We start from the raw sequence: 17,545 nt of genomic DNA, 5'->3' as shown, positions 1-17,545 counted from the left end.
TAAAAATTTTGTTCGTTGTACATAATTCTTTGAAGTACTATAATAGTTAAACATTTATTTATTTATATTTAATAATACAAATGTCCAAGGGGAAACAATAGGCCGAGGGCCCAACACAAAATTTGGTACCTCTTGACATAAAATAAAATTCAAATAAATTCTTTTCTGTTGTCATAGAGATGAATGTTATATACAAGTGCACAACCATTGACCATAAAAAATGTGAACTGTAGTTCAAATTTATAATAAACATTAAAAATCACTGTCATTAGCATAAAAAATATACTGTACTAAAAAGGGTTTCCAAAGCAAGCAGTTTTTAAATATGAATCTTGAACAAAGTTTCAGCCCAATGTACGTATTTCACGGCTTATATAAACACAAATAAAAATACGTGATAGTAGGGTACCGTATATATTGTGTCTGCTTTTTATCCATAATACTGTAATGGTAGCATCAAATTAAAAATTCAAGTTTAAAAATACTTTATTATCCAAGGAGGAAATTTATTTGGTTGTGGAATGAGTATACAAAACAATCTACTGTTCAATAAAAGAACAAATCAGGTCGCAAAAGCTAAATAGAAAAAAGAAAAATCAAATAATTTAGCTGCTGTTTTTGCTAGTTTTTCCTCAATTTTATAATCAGGTGACAAACAGTGCAAAAGTTTACTATAGTAAGTTAACTATAAAGGTAAACAAAGGAGAATTGGGCTTGGTACGTGACTAGTTGGTGGCGCCCCTCGTTACTGCTCGTCCGCTCGACTCAACAGTACTAACATTTAAGTAAAACTAACTACAGTTTAAATTGTATCTGTCCTCTACTAATTGGTCTTTATAGTAGAATACTTTAGTAGAGTACTACTGTAGTATATACCGAGTACAGTATAGGCTTCTATCAGTTTAAAACATAGTGATTTTAGTATCTTTTCTTTATTAAAAATGTTGGCATACATATATCATGTTATTTAACCTATTGCAAGAATATTGAAGCGAGAATGTCAAGGTGAGATAGCATAATTAGAATATGAGCTGCTAGAACTGTCATTCAAATGTACCATTATGATAATACATCATAGACCTGTTGTAATATACTTATTTCAGCATTTATATGGCTAATAAATATTATATTAGATATATATGCACTGAATATGATTTAGCTTGATTATACCATATAAACTGAGCATGATTGTTATTTCAGTTGTAACTTTCAAATGTTATAATTTATATCTTTCATTCCTTCTAGTTAATAAATCATTAGTTTTTAGGTAATTTTTTATATACGGAAAAGGTAATTTTTAAACACCATACACTTTATTGCCATTTTTGGTATAAATAACTACTGGTCTATATACATGGTTGAGTTTCATGTTTATTTAGTAAACAAAATTTCACTAAAACATACTGTACACACAGTTTGGTTTAACAAATATTATTTTTCATCTTGCATCATAAAACCATATATTTTACAAACTATTTAAAATTATTCTTTCCTTTGTTTTTTGGTGTGAGTTTACCGAATGATCAATAATATATGAGATGGATAATCCCAAAAATCAATACCTGTAAATTTTCAAGTAAATTAAATATGGAATATAAATATAAATTAATTTTTTAAAAAATCCATTTGAATATGATAAACTCTTTTTCAAAAAGTAAAGTATTGTAAATAGTTGTACTGTAGGCCTACATTTGTATATCTTGCATTAATTAATATTGTACTGTAGTATGTTGATGTTGTAATGAGGATAATTAGCAGTGTTTGTGTAGTGCTAGTATTATTGTATCTTTTGTATGAAGGTCAATGCCAGTCTACTATAACCTTGAGTAATTTGCTGACCTGGGCAGTGGACTGTCAACAAACCTCAATCAAATCCTACTGAGCACTGGACACTGATAGCCTCTACCTGTTCATTATTGTCCTATTTATTTATTTAGAGTCTGTTTTTCTGTTGTAAGCAGGAAATGAAAAATAAAATCTCAAATCTCAAAGGCAAAAGATAGATTTCTCTATCCTTCACACTAGGACAGCCTAAAGGATTATTTTTTTAATTTAAAATGTTCAGGGTCCCATTAGCAGTCATCTTATTGTCCAAGAAGTTTATGTAAGATATATTTGAATAAATTTGTAAGTCACAATCAATAACAAATTTGTCAAAAACAAAAGGAAAATTGTGAATTTACTTTGAAAATACAGTGCTGTGCTGGAGCAAGGTTCAAGAGAAAAAAAAAACTTCAGAGGAGGACATTTTTATAATTCTGTAATTGGATAAGAATAAATAACTATGGTGGGAAACAAAATAAAAATAAGATTTTAATTCTTTGCATACACAAGTAATGAGCATAAAAATGGATCAGGGGGGAAAAGTGAATTTTTGAGGGCTAGGTACATGGCCAGACCTGGACATTTTTATAAAAATCATCATACACTACTTTTAAACATTTATGCTAAGTTTTAATATTTTTACAGATGATCTAGAAACAAGTCGATTTCTATGGAAAGATGGTAGATGGAGATACACAACAGGGGGGTTGTTGCAGGTTGCAACAAAATTTGTTATGTCACATGGAGTCAGCTGGCCGCACTGTGCTCACCATGTCCTGTGGAATACTTACACTATGAAAAATAATTCACATGATATAAATATTATCATTGATCTCAAAAATAAGACTGATCCCTCCATAATTTGATTGGCTGATCTGGCAATTCATAATTTTATATACAGTGGGATTATTAAAGCTGGCTTGCTCTATATACTTTGTTGGACTAGAATACAAATAATGTATGTTGCGTTGTGACATTTTATTATAATATTGTTTATGAAAATTATTTTCATAAAAACATCTTCTGCGGGCTTGCTAATTATAATGTTACCACAACTCTACATTGCCTGGCGGTGTTTAGATACAGTGTGTATTTCGGCTTATATTTACTGCATGGTCTTTCATTAGAGAGGACTGTCGGTGCTGTCACATCGGGCCTACTTTCACAAGCTCACATTATAACTAGATAAAATGCTTTTTGTATCCGACTTGATTACTGAGGGAATTAAGCAATTTGGTAGTCGTAAGGACTGTTCTCATTATCGCATTCAGCATTCCTTTCTCAAAGTCGATGTCACTGCTACTTATGTTAATCGGTCTCGGCTGTCATAATGCATTTGAAAACGTCGATCAGTCTATTTTAGTTTAAAAGGTGATTAATAACCTGGGTAACGTATACTATAATTTTCTCCATTGTCATCACGATGTTGTAACAGATGCTGTCAGGGGAATGTTATAGTATAAATGTTATTGTTATTTCATATATAAATATTATATTATAATTTTTTTAAATTTAGATAAATCCTTCCATAATCTAATGTTAAATAATTTTTTTTATACTTTAATGCTGAGAGGATGGTTACAAACTTTAAATTTGTTAGTTTTATTTTTTTGTTTTGTTTTATAAATTAAGCAGTTTATATCCTGTGTACCTCACTAGTTGAACTTGAAAATGACACCATGATGGAGTCAGAATATTGATTTTTTAAGCATTATTTTTCTCTGTAAGTGTTTATACCAAACACACTTTTGTACTCAAAGAATACATTTTTGACTGTTGTACTATGAATATTTACGCATATATGTGCATGTTTTCATCTTATTTGTTTTTTTTTTTATCATGATTATAATATTTGTTATTTAAATTGCTATATAGAGTGCTATATAGAGCAAGACTTGTATTGATGCTTAGTGATGGAATCTGCTGTACAGTAATTTTAGTCGTTAAGAATAAAATCCTAGTTTTAACCAGAAACCCAGAGCCACAGTACCAGTAAGGTACATAGGAATAGGCTGGGGGTGCGGGGATACAGACCAAATGTGCCCCTCCCAGCCCCCTTACCATTGTGGCAGAATTGTTCCACAAATTGGGGGAAAATACAAAAAGTTATTATTATCAAGTTTCATTGGATTAGGGATTTAGTCCCTTCTGCATTAAGAATTTTTGCACCTCCAACCTCCCCTGGCCGAAACCAGCATATCCTCCCCCCCCCCCCCACCTCGTAGTACCATTAAATTATATAAGAATTTTCTAAATTTTTAGATTTGATAAAGTAACAAATTTATTTTGCTCGTTTTAACATTAACAGATTTTCTTCATTTCTTCATTCAGCTTGTTTTTAAACCTAGGGGAGATTTTCTACAAGGTTGTAGTGTACAAAATTAAAAGAAAGAGTTGATCGATAAATACAAAGTGTACTAAATTGTGTCACTTCACCAGCTGAACAATGATGATCAATGTTCTGTATCATTCCTCATCCTCCAGTTGCCTCTTCGCCTTCCTGTAGCTGTCCTCATCCATCCATTTTTTATGCTATCATCCTTCTTTGTCTTTTACGTTTCTTCCGAGGGATAAAAAAAACGCAGTCAAGACTGCTTTCGGAGGCATGCATATTGCGCTACTCCACATCACCAATCTACTCTTTAGTGAACATCGTAACTTTGTAGTTCAAGGAAATCACATGCAAATTAATTAAATTAAAATTAAAATGAATGTTAAATCGTACTTCTCCACTTCACCAATCTACTCTTTAGTAGACATCATAATTTTGCCGTTCAAATAATTCACATAAAAATTAATTCATTTAAAATTATTGAATGTTAAATCATACTTTTCCACATCACCAATCTACTCTTTAGTAAACATCATAATTTTGCCGTTCAAAGAAATCACACGTAAATTAATTCAATTAAAATTATTGAATGTTAAATCGTACTTCTTTACATCACCAATCTACTCTTTAGTAAACATCATAATTTTGCCGTTCAAAGAAATCACATGTAGATTAATTAATTTATTTAAAATTATTGAATGTTAAATCATACTTCTCCACAACACCAATCTACTCTTTAGTAAACATCATAATTTTGCCGTTCAAAGAAATTCACATGTTTATAAATTGATTCAATTAAAATGAATGTTAGTTAAATTGTGATCTTTCACAACACCAATCTACCTTTAGAGTGTGAACCCCATAATTTTAAATTTCAAAAAATTTAATAACATGTATGTAAATTAATTCAATTAAAATAAGTATTAGCTCTCCCCGATGTGGGACCCATTATTATCTAATAGTCAGAAGAAATAAATTCATTGTGAATTAAAATAGAAATTATTCAGAAATATAATCTAATAATTTTAAATTCTCATATCAGATTTTACATATCAGGCCTTTAACATTTACAATAATATTGGTTAAAATATTATTTTTACATATACTTGTAGAAGGATTATTGGTCGAAAATAAACATTATTATATTAATAGGATGATCAAATGATATGAATAATATTTAGGTGCATTGTGGGAAATTGACATAATGCTGTAATGTTGTGGTTCCCACAAGTAATTTTCATTGTATTAAAACACAAGTTAGAAATCTTCATGAAAATGTTTAATGCTACAAAGTCCTCATTCCCAAAGTGCTAATCTATTTTTACGTCACTTGAAATATAAAGTAGTACGGGATTTTGTCGGTTTTCGTAGCGGCTGTCATCAAGCAGCGCTTGATAAAAAGGCAAAATTTTTTTTTCATGTTTAGCCGTAAATTTTAATGGCTTCCTAAGTATGTTAATATTTTCATCCTTAGCATGATTCTGATAAATATTAAAATGTGATTATACATTAGGCCACCAGCTTTCATTATTAATTCATGACAACATATAAAAGAGAGTGGAAGATCTTTTTCCAAGAATATTAACAATTTGTGTTTTTGGTTATGAAATGTTTTAACATCCTTATAATGTAAATATATTGTGATAATATGGCATACTGTATTAATAGTACTCTATGCGAAAATATCAATCTTGGAAAATTAATAAATACATTGACAAATATTTCACAATTATTTATTTTAGATAACATGCTTATTGCAATACCAATGATATTTCTTTTGGTAAGATAAGGAGAGATAAATTATTAGTATTGAAATTAGGCAACATAAAATTTGGTTGCTTGGATGCAGCAGTAATGAACATAAAAATAGAAAATCTGAAATAATTTCAAAATTATTACGTTTCTAAACCCATTACATTACAGACTCCAGATTAAATAATATAATTAGTGTACATATTAATACAGTACAATTAGTATAAGACAATAATTTAAAAAAAATTGGGTATAATAGGGAATTATAACAATAAAATTTAAAGAGCTATTGGGAATAGAGAACAATGAATTTAAGCAAATTGTTTTTGCTTGATATTAAAGTTGAGGAAAAAGTCCTTGACAGCAAGCTAGGTAGCAAGGGAGAAAAATCATATATTCCAGTGATTGTAAAAGTGGTGGTCCCCAGTGGCAGTGGGGAGGGGGTGTATGTACATTAAAGTGGCTAAAATAGGTAAATGAAACATCCCAGCCCTTTCTCTCAGACCGTTGGTTGCATTCCCTTCAAACAATAAGCCCTTGTTTGTCATGTGTGGCCCTTTCCCAGTAGAATTCTGAATTTGCCTCTGAAATGTAGTAAAAAAAAGTGAAAGCAAAGATATGTAAAATAAAAATATAAATATATATAAAATTACACAGAAACATTTGTTTAATAACACATATACTTTGAGATGAATGTTACGTGATAACAGAATCATTCTAAGAAATAATCACATTTTAAATAGTAAAATACATTGAAACACATGAATGAATAATTGGTGAATAAGCCTATCAAACGTACATAGCAATGAATTATACTGGATACTGTATTGCTGATGTAGAAATAGGATATAACTCCTATTGTAAAGGACAAAGTACAGAAATGGAACAATGTGCACAGTGTAAAGATCATTACGTATGAATTGACAAATATTGGTTTTAGTAGCTGATGCGATAAGCGGTGTGCAGCGACATTTTAGTCATGTTGAGCATTAAGGTTCATCTGCGTGACTACTTGCATTAAAACATGTGTAAAGAGAGATACATCCACGTTATATATTAAAACAGTATCTGTTGATAGTACAGTACATGCGCACATATAGCTGACACAGGCAATAGCAATTGAAAGCCATCTCTTTATTATCAACCATCATATATTTTGGTTGGCTCGCATTTATTATAGAGATAGATGGAATTCATTATTATATCACTCAGTACTCATAAATACATAGAGATAGGGAGTTCAAAATGACAGTGGTTGTTTATGTATGTTTCAATATATTTTTGTATGTAAAGCCTATAAGACCAATAAAACTAATTTTCAGTTTCTCGTCCTGAATTTGAAATTACATTTTGGTGAGGCTATTTGCTATTTGCTATTTACTCTATAAGTAATATAAAAAGTGTTTTTAATTAAAGAAGTAAAGTGAATCTTTGTATTAATGTATTCCATTTATGTTTTCACCTCTACTTAAATTTTGACAAGAATCTTTCAGATCATCATAAATTTTTTCATGAGGCCCCACAATTTGATGCTGTTGGGGGTGTAAGCATGATTTTATATTGTACTGTAGCAAGCATTTGTTGTTTTTTTTTTTTGTCAAAGGGCCCCCACTCGACAGAGATTTAGTTCACTTTTGTGGTGATCCTGTCTCATGTTATTTTAAATAAATAATAATAATAATAATAATAATAATATTATTGGCGACACCAGATGAAACATCAGGAAATAAAACCCAGAAAAATTGGACAGTTCAGCGAGATCTACTTTGGATCATAAGTTTCTTGTACCTTGCTGTTTCTTGTAAATTTTAATGTTTTTGAGACAAATAAATGAATTAAATTTAAAACTAGTTTGGTTTAAGCTCTGTTCTCACAATAAGTGTTGTTTATATCACACCCTGTGTGCTAATCATGGGTATTTGTCGCATAAAATTAGATAAATGTGGACAGGGCCCTCGCTGCGTTCTGACACTTACAGTCGTACGACGAATCCAACTCCACTTCCTGTGAGTGCTAGATGACGCGACACCATCAGATGATTGTCGGTGTCAATCTGAACGGATCGTCATTAAAAACGATTTGTTGTGCTCGTGATAATAATAATAAGAGATGGATTTATATAGCGCAAATAAACGAGGTCTCTATGCGGTCAGGACTAGATGTTGCACTTTACAATAACTTTCTCCTCCCCTGAGGGTCACTTCATGTCCTCTGCAGCCAGTAAACCGGCGCACTTTATCTGTCCACGACAGGGGACAAGTGAACCAGTATACCGGTGTAACCCCCTACTCATCTCGAAAGATGTACTGGGTTCTTTAAAGTGCACATGAGCATTTGTGTACACTGGGCCTACGGTTTATAGTCCTTATCATCTGAGAAGACTTGTTCCACCACCAGAACTATAGGAGCGAGCTGGCCACGAACCCGTGCTGATATTGTTGGCTATGATCACGGTGCCCCTGCCTTAACCGCTCGGCCATTTGGCTCGCTCTAGAGTTACATTAAATTCTATATACAATATATTCACGTCGGCCGACAAACGTGGGGCACAATTAGTTCCCTGCTTTGTGCTTAGTCGCATATTGGAGCAATAGCTTAAATATATACTTTAGTTCCTCATGGTATACAGTAAGCCCATCCTTCATGGACACAAAATTGGGCCAAGGAGGAAAGGGTACATGAAAGTGGACATACAGTAAAGTAAGTAGTGGGTTTATACTCTAGAAACCACTGTTATATATTCCAATAGATATGCCAATAACCTTTATGCAAATAGTTTTACAAAAATAGTCGATAATCCAATGTAGATCCTTGATTACTTTATTAATTTGTATTTTTGCTGGCTATAAAATTGTTATTGTAATAATTGTATGTCCACAAGAGAAAATTATCTAATACCACATGTTTAGACATAGTCAAGGGATAATCATCAACTAAATACAATAGATATTGTTAAACCTATACAAAATATTTGCAGTGATGTAAAAATAAATTTAGAAATAAAATAATTAGTGTATTATTTTGGCAGTTACTAAATATATAGTAATTAATGGTAATAACCATGAGATAAAATTATGAAATGTGTATATTATTAAATGATGTTTACTGCTATGGTAATATATGATTTGTGATAAATAATGATAATAATAATAATACAGTAATAATAATATGTCGTTCTTATATAGCGCTTCATGCCTTTACAAGGCCCCTAAGCGCTTCACATTATTACCCCGGTCATTAGATCAAACATATGGAACACATTGAAACACCAAATTAAATTAGTAAATGAAATTATATTATCATTCAATAAATTGCAGCTAGTAATCAGCGCAGGTTGTGTTGGAACCTACCAGGTACCTACTTGTACTCCTGGGTGGAGAGAGGCAACGGTAGATAAAGTGCCTTGCCCAAGGACACAAGCAATTTGCACAGCCAGAGTTTCGAACCCCCGACCTCAAGGTTGGGAGTCCAAGCCACAACCGGTGCGCCAACCGCCAACAGTAAACCATAATAATAATGTGTATAGAATATGAAAGTTATTTTAATAATAGTTTTTTTTTTTAATTTGAAGATAATTCCTATATTTCATAAATAATATTAACAATAATTTAAATATTATATAATTTATATCTTAAACATTTAGTCAGCAATGAGTATGTATAATTACTAAAAGCATAATTGAAAAATAAAAAAGCACCTTAAAATACTAGGTACTTTAATTCTTTTTAATATTGAGCCCCCTAATACCTTTAGTATAAATATAGTATAATGAAATAATAATAGTAATTTATACAATCGTTGCATACCTAGATACAGTACCTTAGTGTTTCTATGTGGCAAAGGCCTATTATTGTAATTTACTGTGAACTTTGAACTTTAAGAACTTGAATGCCTTTTAATAGTAATAAAGCCCCTTCATACGTATTTTAGCATATTAAATATAGTATAATGAAATAATAACAGTAATTTATACAATCCTTGCATATAACTTGGTGTTTATAATACATACGTAGCCTGCAGGTCTATAATATGCAGTGTGGATATGACGTACTAGTAATTTGTGCGATTCCCTGTTGTTCACTCTAATTAGATAAGCCTGACAATATTGTTTCAAGTGGAAAATACGCAATATATCCTTAGAATTTGTTGACTTTTATAATCACTATCAGGTTTTCTTGCATGGCCATTCTCAATCTGAACTTGATATCTTTTTGATGGACAACAAAACTCCTTCAAAATAGTACTTTATTATGGGATGTAATCCATATTGCAGAGGAATGGAATTAGGAAGAAAAATTACATAATTTCAATTTTTTTTTTATTTGTACAATATTTAGGTAACAATATTATATGATGAATGTTTATGAATGGAATAAAATATTTTAATAGGTGAAAGACTAGGTATTCTATTCTACAAGGCGTAGTCAAGTTGAATTTCTTTTCCTGTTGCACGAATGAGAAAAATACATGTTTTATACTTCACTATTATGATTTGCATTGGCTGTTTGACTACCTAGATTATCTGCGCATGGATGGCGTCCACATGTCAAAGATTGTGTGCGATCGACCCACATTTCTTTACCTTTTTCATGGGCAGCGTTGTTTATCGACTGGAACTAAAATTGCATCTAGCGCAACATGCGGATGGTACAAAAATTATCAAAAAGCGAGGTCAGCTGTGCAACGTACTTTCGAATGTAACCAATAATTTAATCCCATGTGACCTACAAGCAACCAATCAAATTGCAAGTATTTAAAGAGGTGTCGTATAATACAATATAGCTAATGACAATGGTGATGCAACACCCAGAGCATAGCCATAAGCGCTAGGCACTATCGTAATTCTTTCCATACTGCAACATTAAACATATATGACAATGATAATTCATTGGGTCTCTGTGCTGCATATAAAAACATATTTATATATCGTTTGAAATTCTATTATTCCCGTCAGGATTACAACCGAGAACAAACAGCATATTCAATGTAAACTGGAAAGCAAAAATGAATTACAGCTTAATTTTCATATTCAGTAACTTCCATCTGAAAAATAGATTTGAGAAAAAGTATACCTTGCCAAATAGTTTAAATAAAGAATTCTGTTTTCTACTGTATCTTTCTTTTTTTTTAATTTATTTTTTAAGAGGAAGTCCCACTACAGCTAAGCTGATTCGCAGGGGAGTCCTCATCACAACAAACAAATTATAAGTTTAATACACAAAGCAGCAAGTGTACAGTAAATTTATAGAAGTGGTTTTAGTCACTTCTTCATTCTTCTTTTTAATTTAATAGATTGTAATACAGTATAAATATATATCATTATGTAGAAAATTTCATAAAGATCCAATAAAAAATAACTTGTATCAAATACTGGTGCAAACATTGTTAATGTATACCAGTCACCAAGGAGATGAACGAACCTTAATAAGTATCCTTCTATAAGAGGAAGTAGACAAACCAGCATTGCATTTAATTGTTTGAGGAAGGGACTTCCAACAGTTATTGTAGTTCTCCACAACACCCAACTGAAAATGGGTTCAGCTGAACAAACAACACACGCACAAGATTTATTTGGTCTTTTGCATAAATACTCTTTCTTACAGGAAGTCTGGCCATAGTAAAATGCCTGTAAATCCATGAAAACATTTTTTTTTAATAATAAATCTGTTATATTGAAACGTGAAAACTCTATGTCATATGATTAATTTATTCTTTTACTATTTAGATTTTTTGTTAATGTTTTTGTTGTCTTCGGTGGGGATACTGTACAATAGGGTTGGTTTACAGAAATTTTAATAATTCTAATTACTTAGAATCTGACTTTAAGAGTTGGTACTTTATGACCTTATGCTTTATTTTCTTTTAAATATCATTTTAGATCAAGAAGATGCAAGAAAGCCCAATTGGATTTATACTTTCTATAGAACATATTTATAAATAATTCATCTTAATATTTTAATATATAAGCTTGATAATATTGAAGGCATTTGCTCGACTAATCCCTTGCTTGATCGTATGTGTTTCAGAATTCAGGACTGCATTCTGTATTCATTTTTGTATTAATTTTTTTTTAATTAGCTTATTGTTTAAATTGTATTTACTTTAATTTTCACAAACCTGGTGACTTTGGGAACTGAAAATTTGGAGTGGTCTGCAAAGTTTTTGGTCTCCAATTAGAGGGCTGGCTTTGTTAAAAGATATTAACAATTGTTAGTCTATACATAGCAAGATGGTCTCAAATTAGATATCAAACTATATACACCATACCTGGGCCTTGTCTTGTTGATCATAAGAAACTGAAGAAACATGGTAAACTTGGTAAACTGTATTTCATCAACTATATTTTCCCATTGCTTTATCCAATCTTTTATTTACTAACTATATTAAATTGAATTTTAATTATTAAAATAATGGTGCTGTATGAATTATTGTTGTATGTTAAGCAGAACTTAAATAGGGGTTATTGAGACCTGGTTTACACGCTATAGCAAATTTATATGCATTACATTACATTATATTCTGTATTTGCTGTACAACGTCCTATTATTGAAGTTATCTTTATTATTTTTTCAGCTGAATCCAACCTTGATGACTACAGTGGGTTTCGTGGACATTATCATGCTCCTCCGGCCATTAGCAAGGACCTTTTCACAGAGGCCACCCGGCCTCGTTGTGTCAAGGATCTTCGCTCGGCCGCAAGTACAAACTTTACTGATATTTTACGCAAATGTAAAGAATATCAGAATGACACGCTACTGGTGAAGAGCGTTATGGAGACGCGTTGGATGTCGGCACAAGATCACCTTGATTCGCAATATGAATTGGATGTTTGTAAGGTAAGGTCGCTGAATCCAAAAAAAATAATAATAAAAATATCTGCCTTTTTTAATACAAAATTCACCTTCTTTCAGAGAGTAACTTTAGTCGTAGTAATTCATATATTTACTAAAAATTGTCTGAGGGAAATGTGGATGCATTTGGAAACATCCAATCTGAACCATTATAATCTTTTATCAGTAAATTCTTTTATGGTTCGATAAAAATGTCCATTCTGATCAGACGATATGCGACAAGTAATCATATTAATAGTGAAATATATACATAGGTCACACAGCGTAGAACATGCCATTGTACAATGGAATGCGCCACCGCCTATTATTGTCTTGGGTACCACTACTCAAGTAAATGAGAAAAATATTTCTTTTTAAGAGGTTGATGGTCATCACCATCATCATCATCATAATCATCATCATACGTAATCATCATAACCATCATCACCATTATTATTATTATTATTGTTATTATTATTGTTATTATTATTATTATTATTATTATTATTATTATTATATTTATTCATGCAAATACAACATGAAATAACAAATATACAATAACAAAGTAAAAAGGAGTTGCCAGGAAGGAATGAAATTAACAAAGAAGCTACTGTCAACAAGTAGATGTATTCCACACCTCAAATCTACAGTACTAAACAATAATTAAAACTAATCATCACCATATCCTTGTCTTGGGTACCGCTACTGAAGAAACTGACAAAATGATTTCTTTTTTTTCGTACAAGTTGATGGTCATCATTATCATCGTAATCATAACCATCATCACCATAATCATCATCATATCGTCACCATTATCATCATCATTATTAGTATTATAATCATCATCATAACCATCATAATAAGTAAAATATTTAAAAAAATAATAAAAGGAATGTTGATAGCAGTGTCTTGATATATTCACGATCCCTGAAAATGTGTTTCTATAACTGTAGATTATAGACTGTTCTATATTCTATTATTATCGATGTATTTATGGTGGGCAGAGGTGGGTGCGGACATCTAGCCATAGTTTTCCACCCAGTCAAAAGCTAAATTACCCTCCACCCATCTTTTTTTAACCCTCTTTACCGGCATCCTTAATTAATTTACTCCATATTATTTTATTTCTTTACCAGTGTAACCCACCTCCCACCCTCAAAATGACTATAACCCACTATATACTGTATATAAATATTTCATTTTTTAATGAAATTTGCATATTGTAAGATTATGTATCAAACACAATTCACTTATTGATAATAAATAGATTATTTATCAATGAATATATTAATTTATAATGGAATTATTTCAGTGGAAAGTTACAGAAGGTGGAATTTGAAAAAGCAAATAGTGTGGCTACAGAGTATAAATAAAGGAATGGATATGTGTATGAATAGCATTATGGTGATGTGTGCACTCTATGTTCATAAGGTAGTAAAGAGATAGCGGAGTTGTAATGATAACATCAATAATGAGATCCTGAGAGCATGGCGGTAATGGACATTTTGCTGTGTGCTGTTAGCTAAAGCCAGCCATCTCATATCTTACATCAATATAAAGTGAACCATTAAGATCAAGAAATCTGTTATTATTATTATTATTATTGATGAATGGTGAAGGTGGTAGAGGATGTCATTGATTTGGTGGTGGTGGTAATTGATAATTTTATTTATAATGAAGATGATGGTAGAATTGTGACAACTATGTTGATGGTGAGGATCATTATTATATAGTGTTGGTGGTTGAGTTGATGTGTGGCAAGTAATGATAATGTTGGTTGTGATGGTGATTGATTTGATGATGGTGATTAATGAAGATGGTGATTAAATGATGATGTTGGTTGTGATTTATGATGATGACCAGTGATTGATGATGATGTTGGTTGTGATGGTGATTTATGATGATGTTGGTTTTGATCAGTGATAGAGTCAAGGGGGTAGTGGGGGAACGAGCCGGCCTGGGGCCCCAAAAAAATAATAATCATAATTTAATTATAGGTCTGAGAGTGGCCATATCGGTCCATCTAGAGGTGCCATAAATATTTTTTTTTTTTACCTCAGCCCCAACCATGGAGGTGCTGAGTTGGTAGACCCAACATCTGTGAAAGTTCCTCCCTGGGACCCATCTATTTGGAGTTCTTGGATCCACCACTGGTGATGGTTATTAATGATGATGGTGATTGGTGATGATATGTTAGTTAGTTGTGATGGTGATTGATAATGGTGATGATTGATGATGATGTTGGTTGTGATGGTGATTGATAATGATGTTGGTTGTGGTGCTGGTTGTTAGTGTTTGTGGCAGTGATAAATAATGATGATGGTTTGTTTGTTTCATTTATTTTTACACATAACATACAGGTACATAAATAACTACAATTAGTTAAAGCTAAAAATGCGCTATTAGTTAATGTATGTGTAATGCTAGTGTTTATAAATAGTAGAGTAACTTTGTCAACATTTGACATACACTCCAACCGAACTCTTTGTGTACTTGCTGAAACTAATGAACCTAGCCCGTGGCAATTTATTACGGCACCTCATGTTGCACGTGGCTGTGCATATTAGTGGCTGTGCATATTATCTTCTGTCGTGGCAGTTTGAATTTAACCACAACTGGTTGTAATTCACAATGAAATAATTAGGTTATTACAACTTGTACATTGTTGAGTTGTTTGAAATATATGACTTCAGCTTTAAAGTGCTTATTTATTGATCTGATGTTGCTAAGTGACTTCAGATTAATAATTATCATCATCGCATCATATCTGATTTTGCCAGATGGTTATGAATACAAAAAAAAATTGTCTCAGTTTATTTTCTTTGAAAAAAAATACTATTGTACAGTGTGCCCATAGTCAAGATGTGCCTATATATGGTCATGATGTGATGTCATCATGTCCGTATTTAGGTACATCACTTGTTTTTTTCAGAAAGAACTAGATTGCCTGGACAGTCCTTTAAAGATAACTTTCTCTAAATTGTCCTTTATTATATGAGGCATGTTGTGGCAAAATGGCTAAGTTGTAGAAAAAATTAAAATTCAAGTTATTGATATTTTCAGACACTTGAGTATATGATCTTTAAAATGATGGGTCATTCATTCAAATTGGACATTTTAAGCCTTAGGTATTGTAAAGTGAAAGTACAGTACTCTTAGAGTCAAGATAAACAGGATTTTGAGTAATTGCCTTTCAAAGTTATTTGTGCATACATTGTTTAATAGAATGAACTATGAAAAATAACGTTAAATAAACAATTTGTTAACCACTTCCAGAACTAATACTTTGGGACATGATTATGTGTGCACCAACTTAACCATTTCGCCACGACATGCCTCATCTTGTCATGTAAAAATCTTCTTGTGAAATTTTGGTTGAAGTGCTCATCTTTCATTTTGAAGTTCTAGGCTGATCACGTGCAAATTTTCTTGTCCTTTGTTTATTTAAAACGACTACATCAGTCTTATAGTCAGAAATATTTCGCTTTGAATATTCCACTTTTATTTATGGTCCCTGTGTATGATACAATCTGGTAAAAGCCCAGAAGTTCATGATAACATTTCAAAAGTATCAACTTAAAATCCAACCAATCAGAATGGTGCAAAGATTACATGCTTGTCCTACTGTACAACACACATGTTGTCTCTGTAATTTGTAGGACCAAAGCAACAAAATCCAAGGGGTGGAGTTTAGCTGAATGGTCAATTCAAATGATAGATATTTTATGCTGATTTAGGACCTACAGAAGATTTATCATAAATCTGACTTGATTTTACCATAGCCAATTTACAGTAGTGTACATGCAAAAATATCACAACACCTCATACAGTAGTCTGGTTTCCATAAAATTGCTACATACTATAATTGCTGACACCTTTCGACAGCACTGATTGATCGGTCGAATTGGGGGAGCCTTTACAATCGTATCAAGAAGAGGTACGCAGTGTAAAGTTGCAGTGAAAACACTAGCAATGCATGGTTTAGCATTTTTAGGCAACCACGCTTATAATGGAAAATAATGTGTTTTTTTTCCTTTGTACTGAAATATGGACATAATGACATCACATCATGAAAATAGTTAATTAAATATTCAATTAAAAGCTAGATTATTAAACTTACTTTACAAAGTAAACAAATTAAAAACTAATGTTATTATTCTCAGTAAATTTTATTAGTCTAAAGAAGGTGGTACTTTACTAAATATTTCATTTGTATTTCATTATTATTAATATTAGTATTGCTTTCTGGACACAATAGAAGATAGAAGATGATGTTAAAATACATGATCCTCACACTGTTACTACAAGCCCATCTTTCTAGCATGTGTTTCACCTTTCTTGTTGCACTTGACTTGATTTTTTCCAAGCACTGATTAAAAAAATCAATTACTTCACCTATCACATGGACAATACAAATTGAATGCATTTTTGCCTGGCTGATCACAAGTAATCTTACTACTGTATCGTAATTATTTTGTGCCTTGTTTTTGTACAAACGGTAACAAAGACTATTTTGGCCCACTGATAAAATTTTTGAACAATAAAAATTTCTCATATATCCGACATAATATTATTTTACCATTTAATAAAAAACATTTGTTTTTCTATAATTTTGGTCTTGGATTCAAATCCTTGTTGTTTTATTTATAGTATGACTAATTTGCAAAAGCAAGGCTCAACTTTTGAATGCCCAGTAAACTTAAAATCTCATATACATTTGCTTTGTAAGATTTTAGTTGATATTACTATCAAAGTGTGCTTTGTGGGAATGCATTATTAAAAGTTCAAGATAAATTTTTAATTATTA

At 31.5% G+C, this 17,545-nt stretch overlaps 1 protein-coding gene across 2 annotated transcripts in view; it reads left to right on the top strand.

Annotated features, from left to right (window-relative positions):
- LOC117108178 (Nance-Horan syndrome protein-like) overlaps positions 1-17,545 on the top strand; it is a 45,549-nt gene that overhangs the window by 15,123 nt on the left and 12,881 nt on the right. For both annotated transcript variants that reach the window (XM_033250139.1, XM_033250138.1), the window contains exon 2: positions 12,482-12,744. In XM_033250139.1, the coding sequence (XP_033106030.1) occupies positions 12,482-12,744 (263 nt within the window). The remainder of the gene's footprint in view (positions 1-12,481; positions 12,745-17,545) is intronic.

The sequence above is a fragment of the Anneissia japonica genome, unplaced genomic scaffold (assembly GCF_011630105.1).
Source record: "Anneissia japonica isolate Jap-2015-1 unplaced genomic scaffold, ASM1163010v1 scaffold519_len276752_cov174, whole genome shotgun sequence".
Lineage (NCBI taxonomy): Eukaryota > Metazoa > Echinodermata > Crinoidea > Comatulida > Comatulidae > Anneissia > Anneissia japonica.
This window is presented reverse-complemented; position numbering and strand designations above follow the sequence as displayed.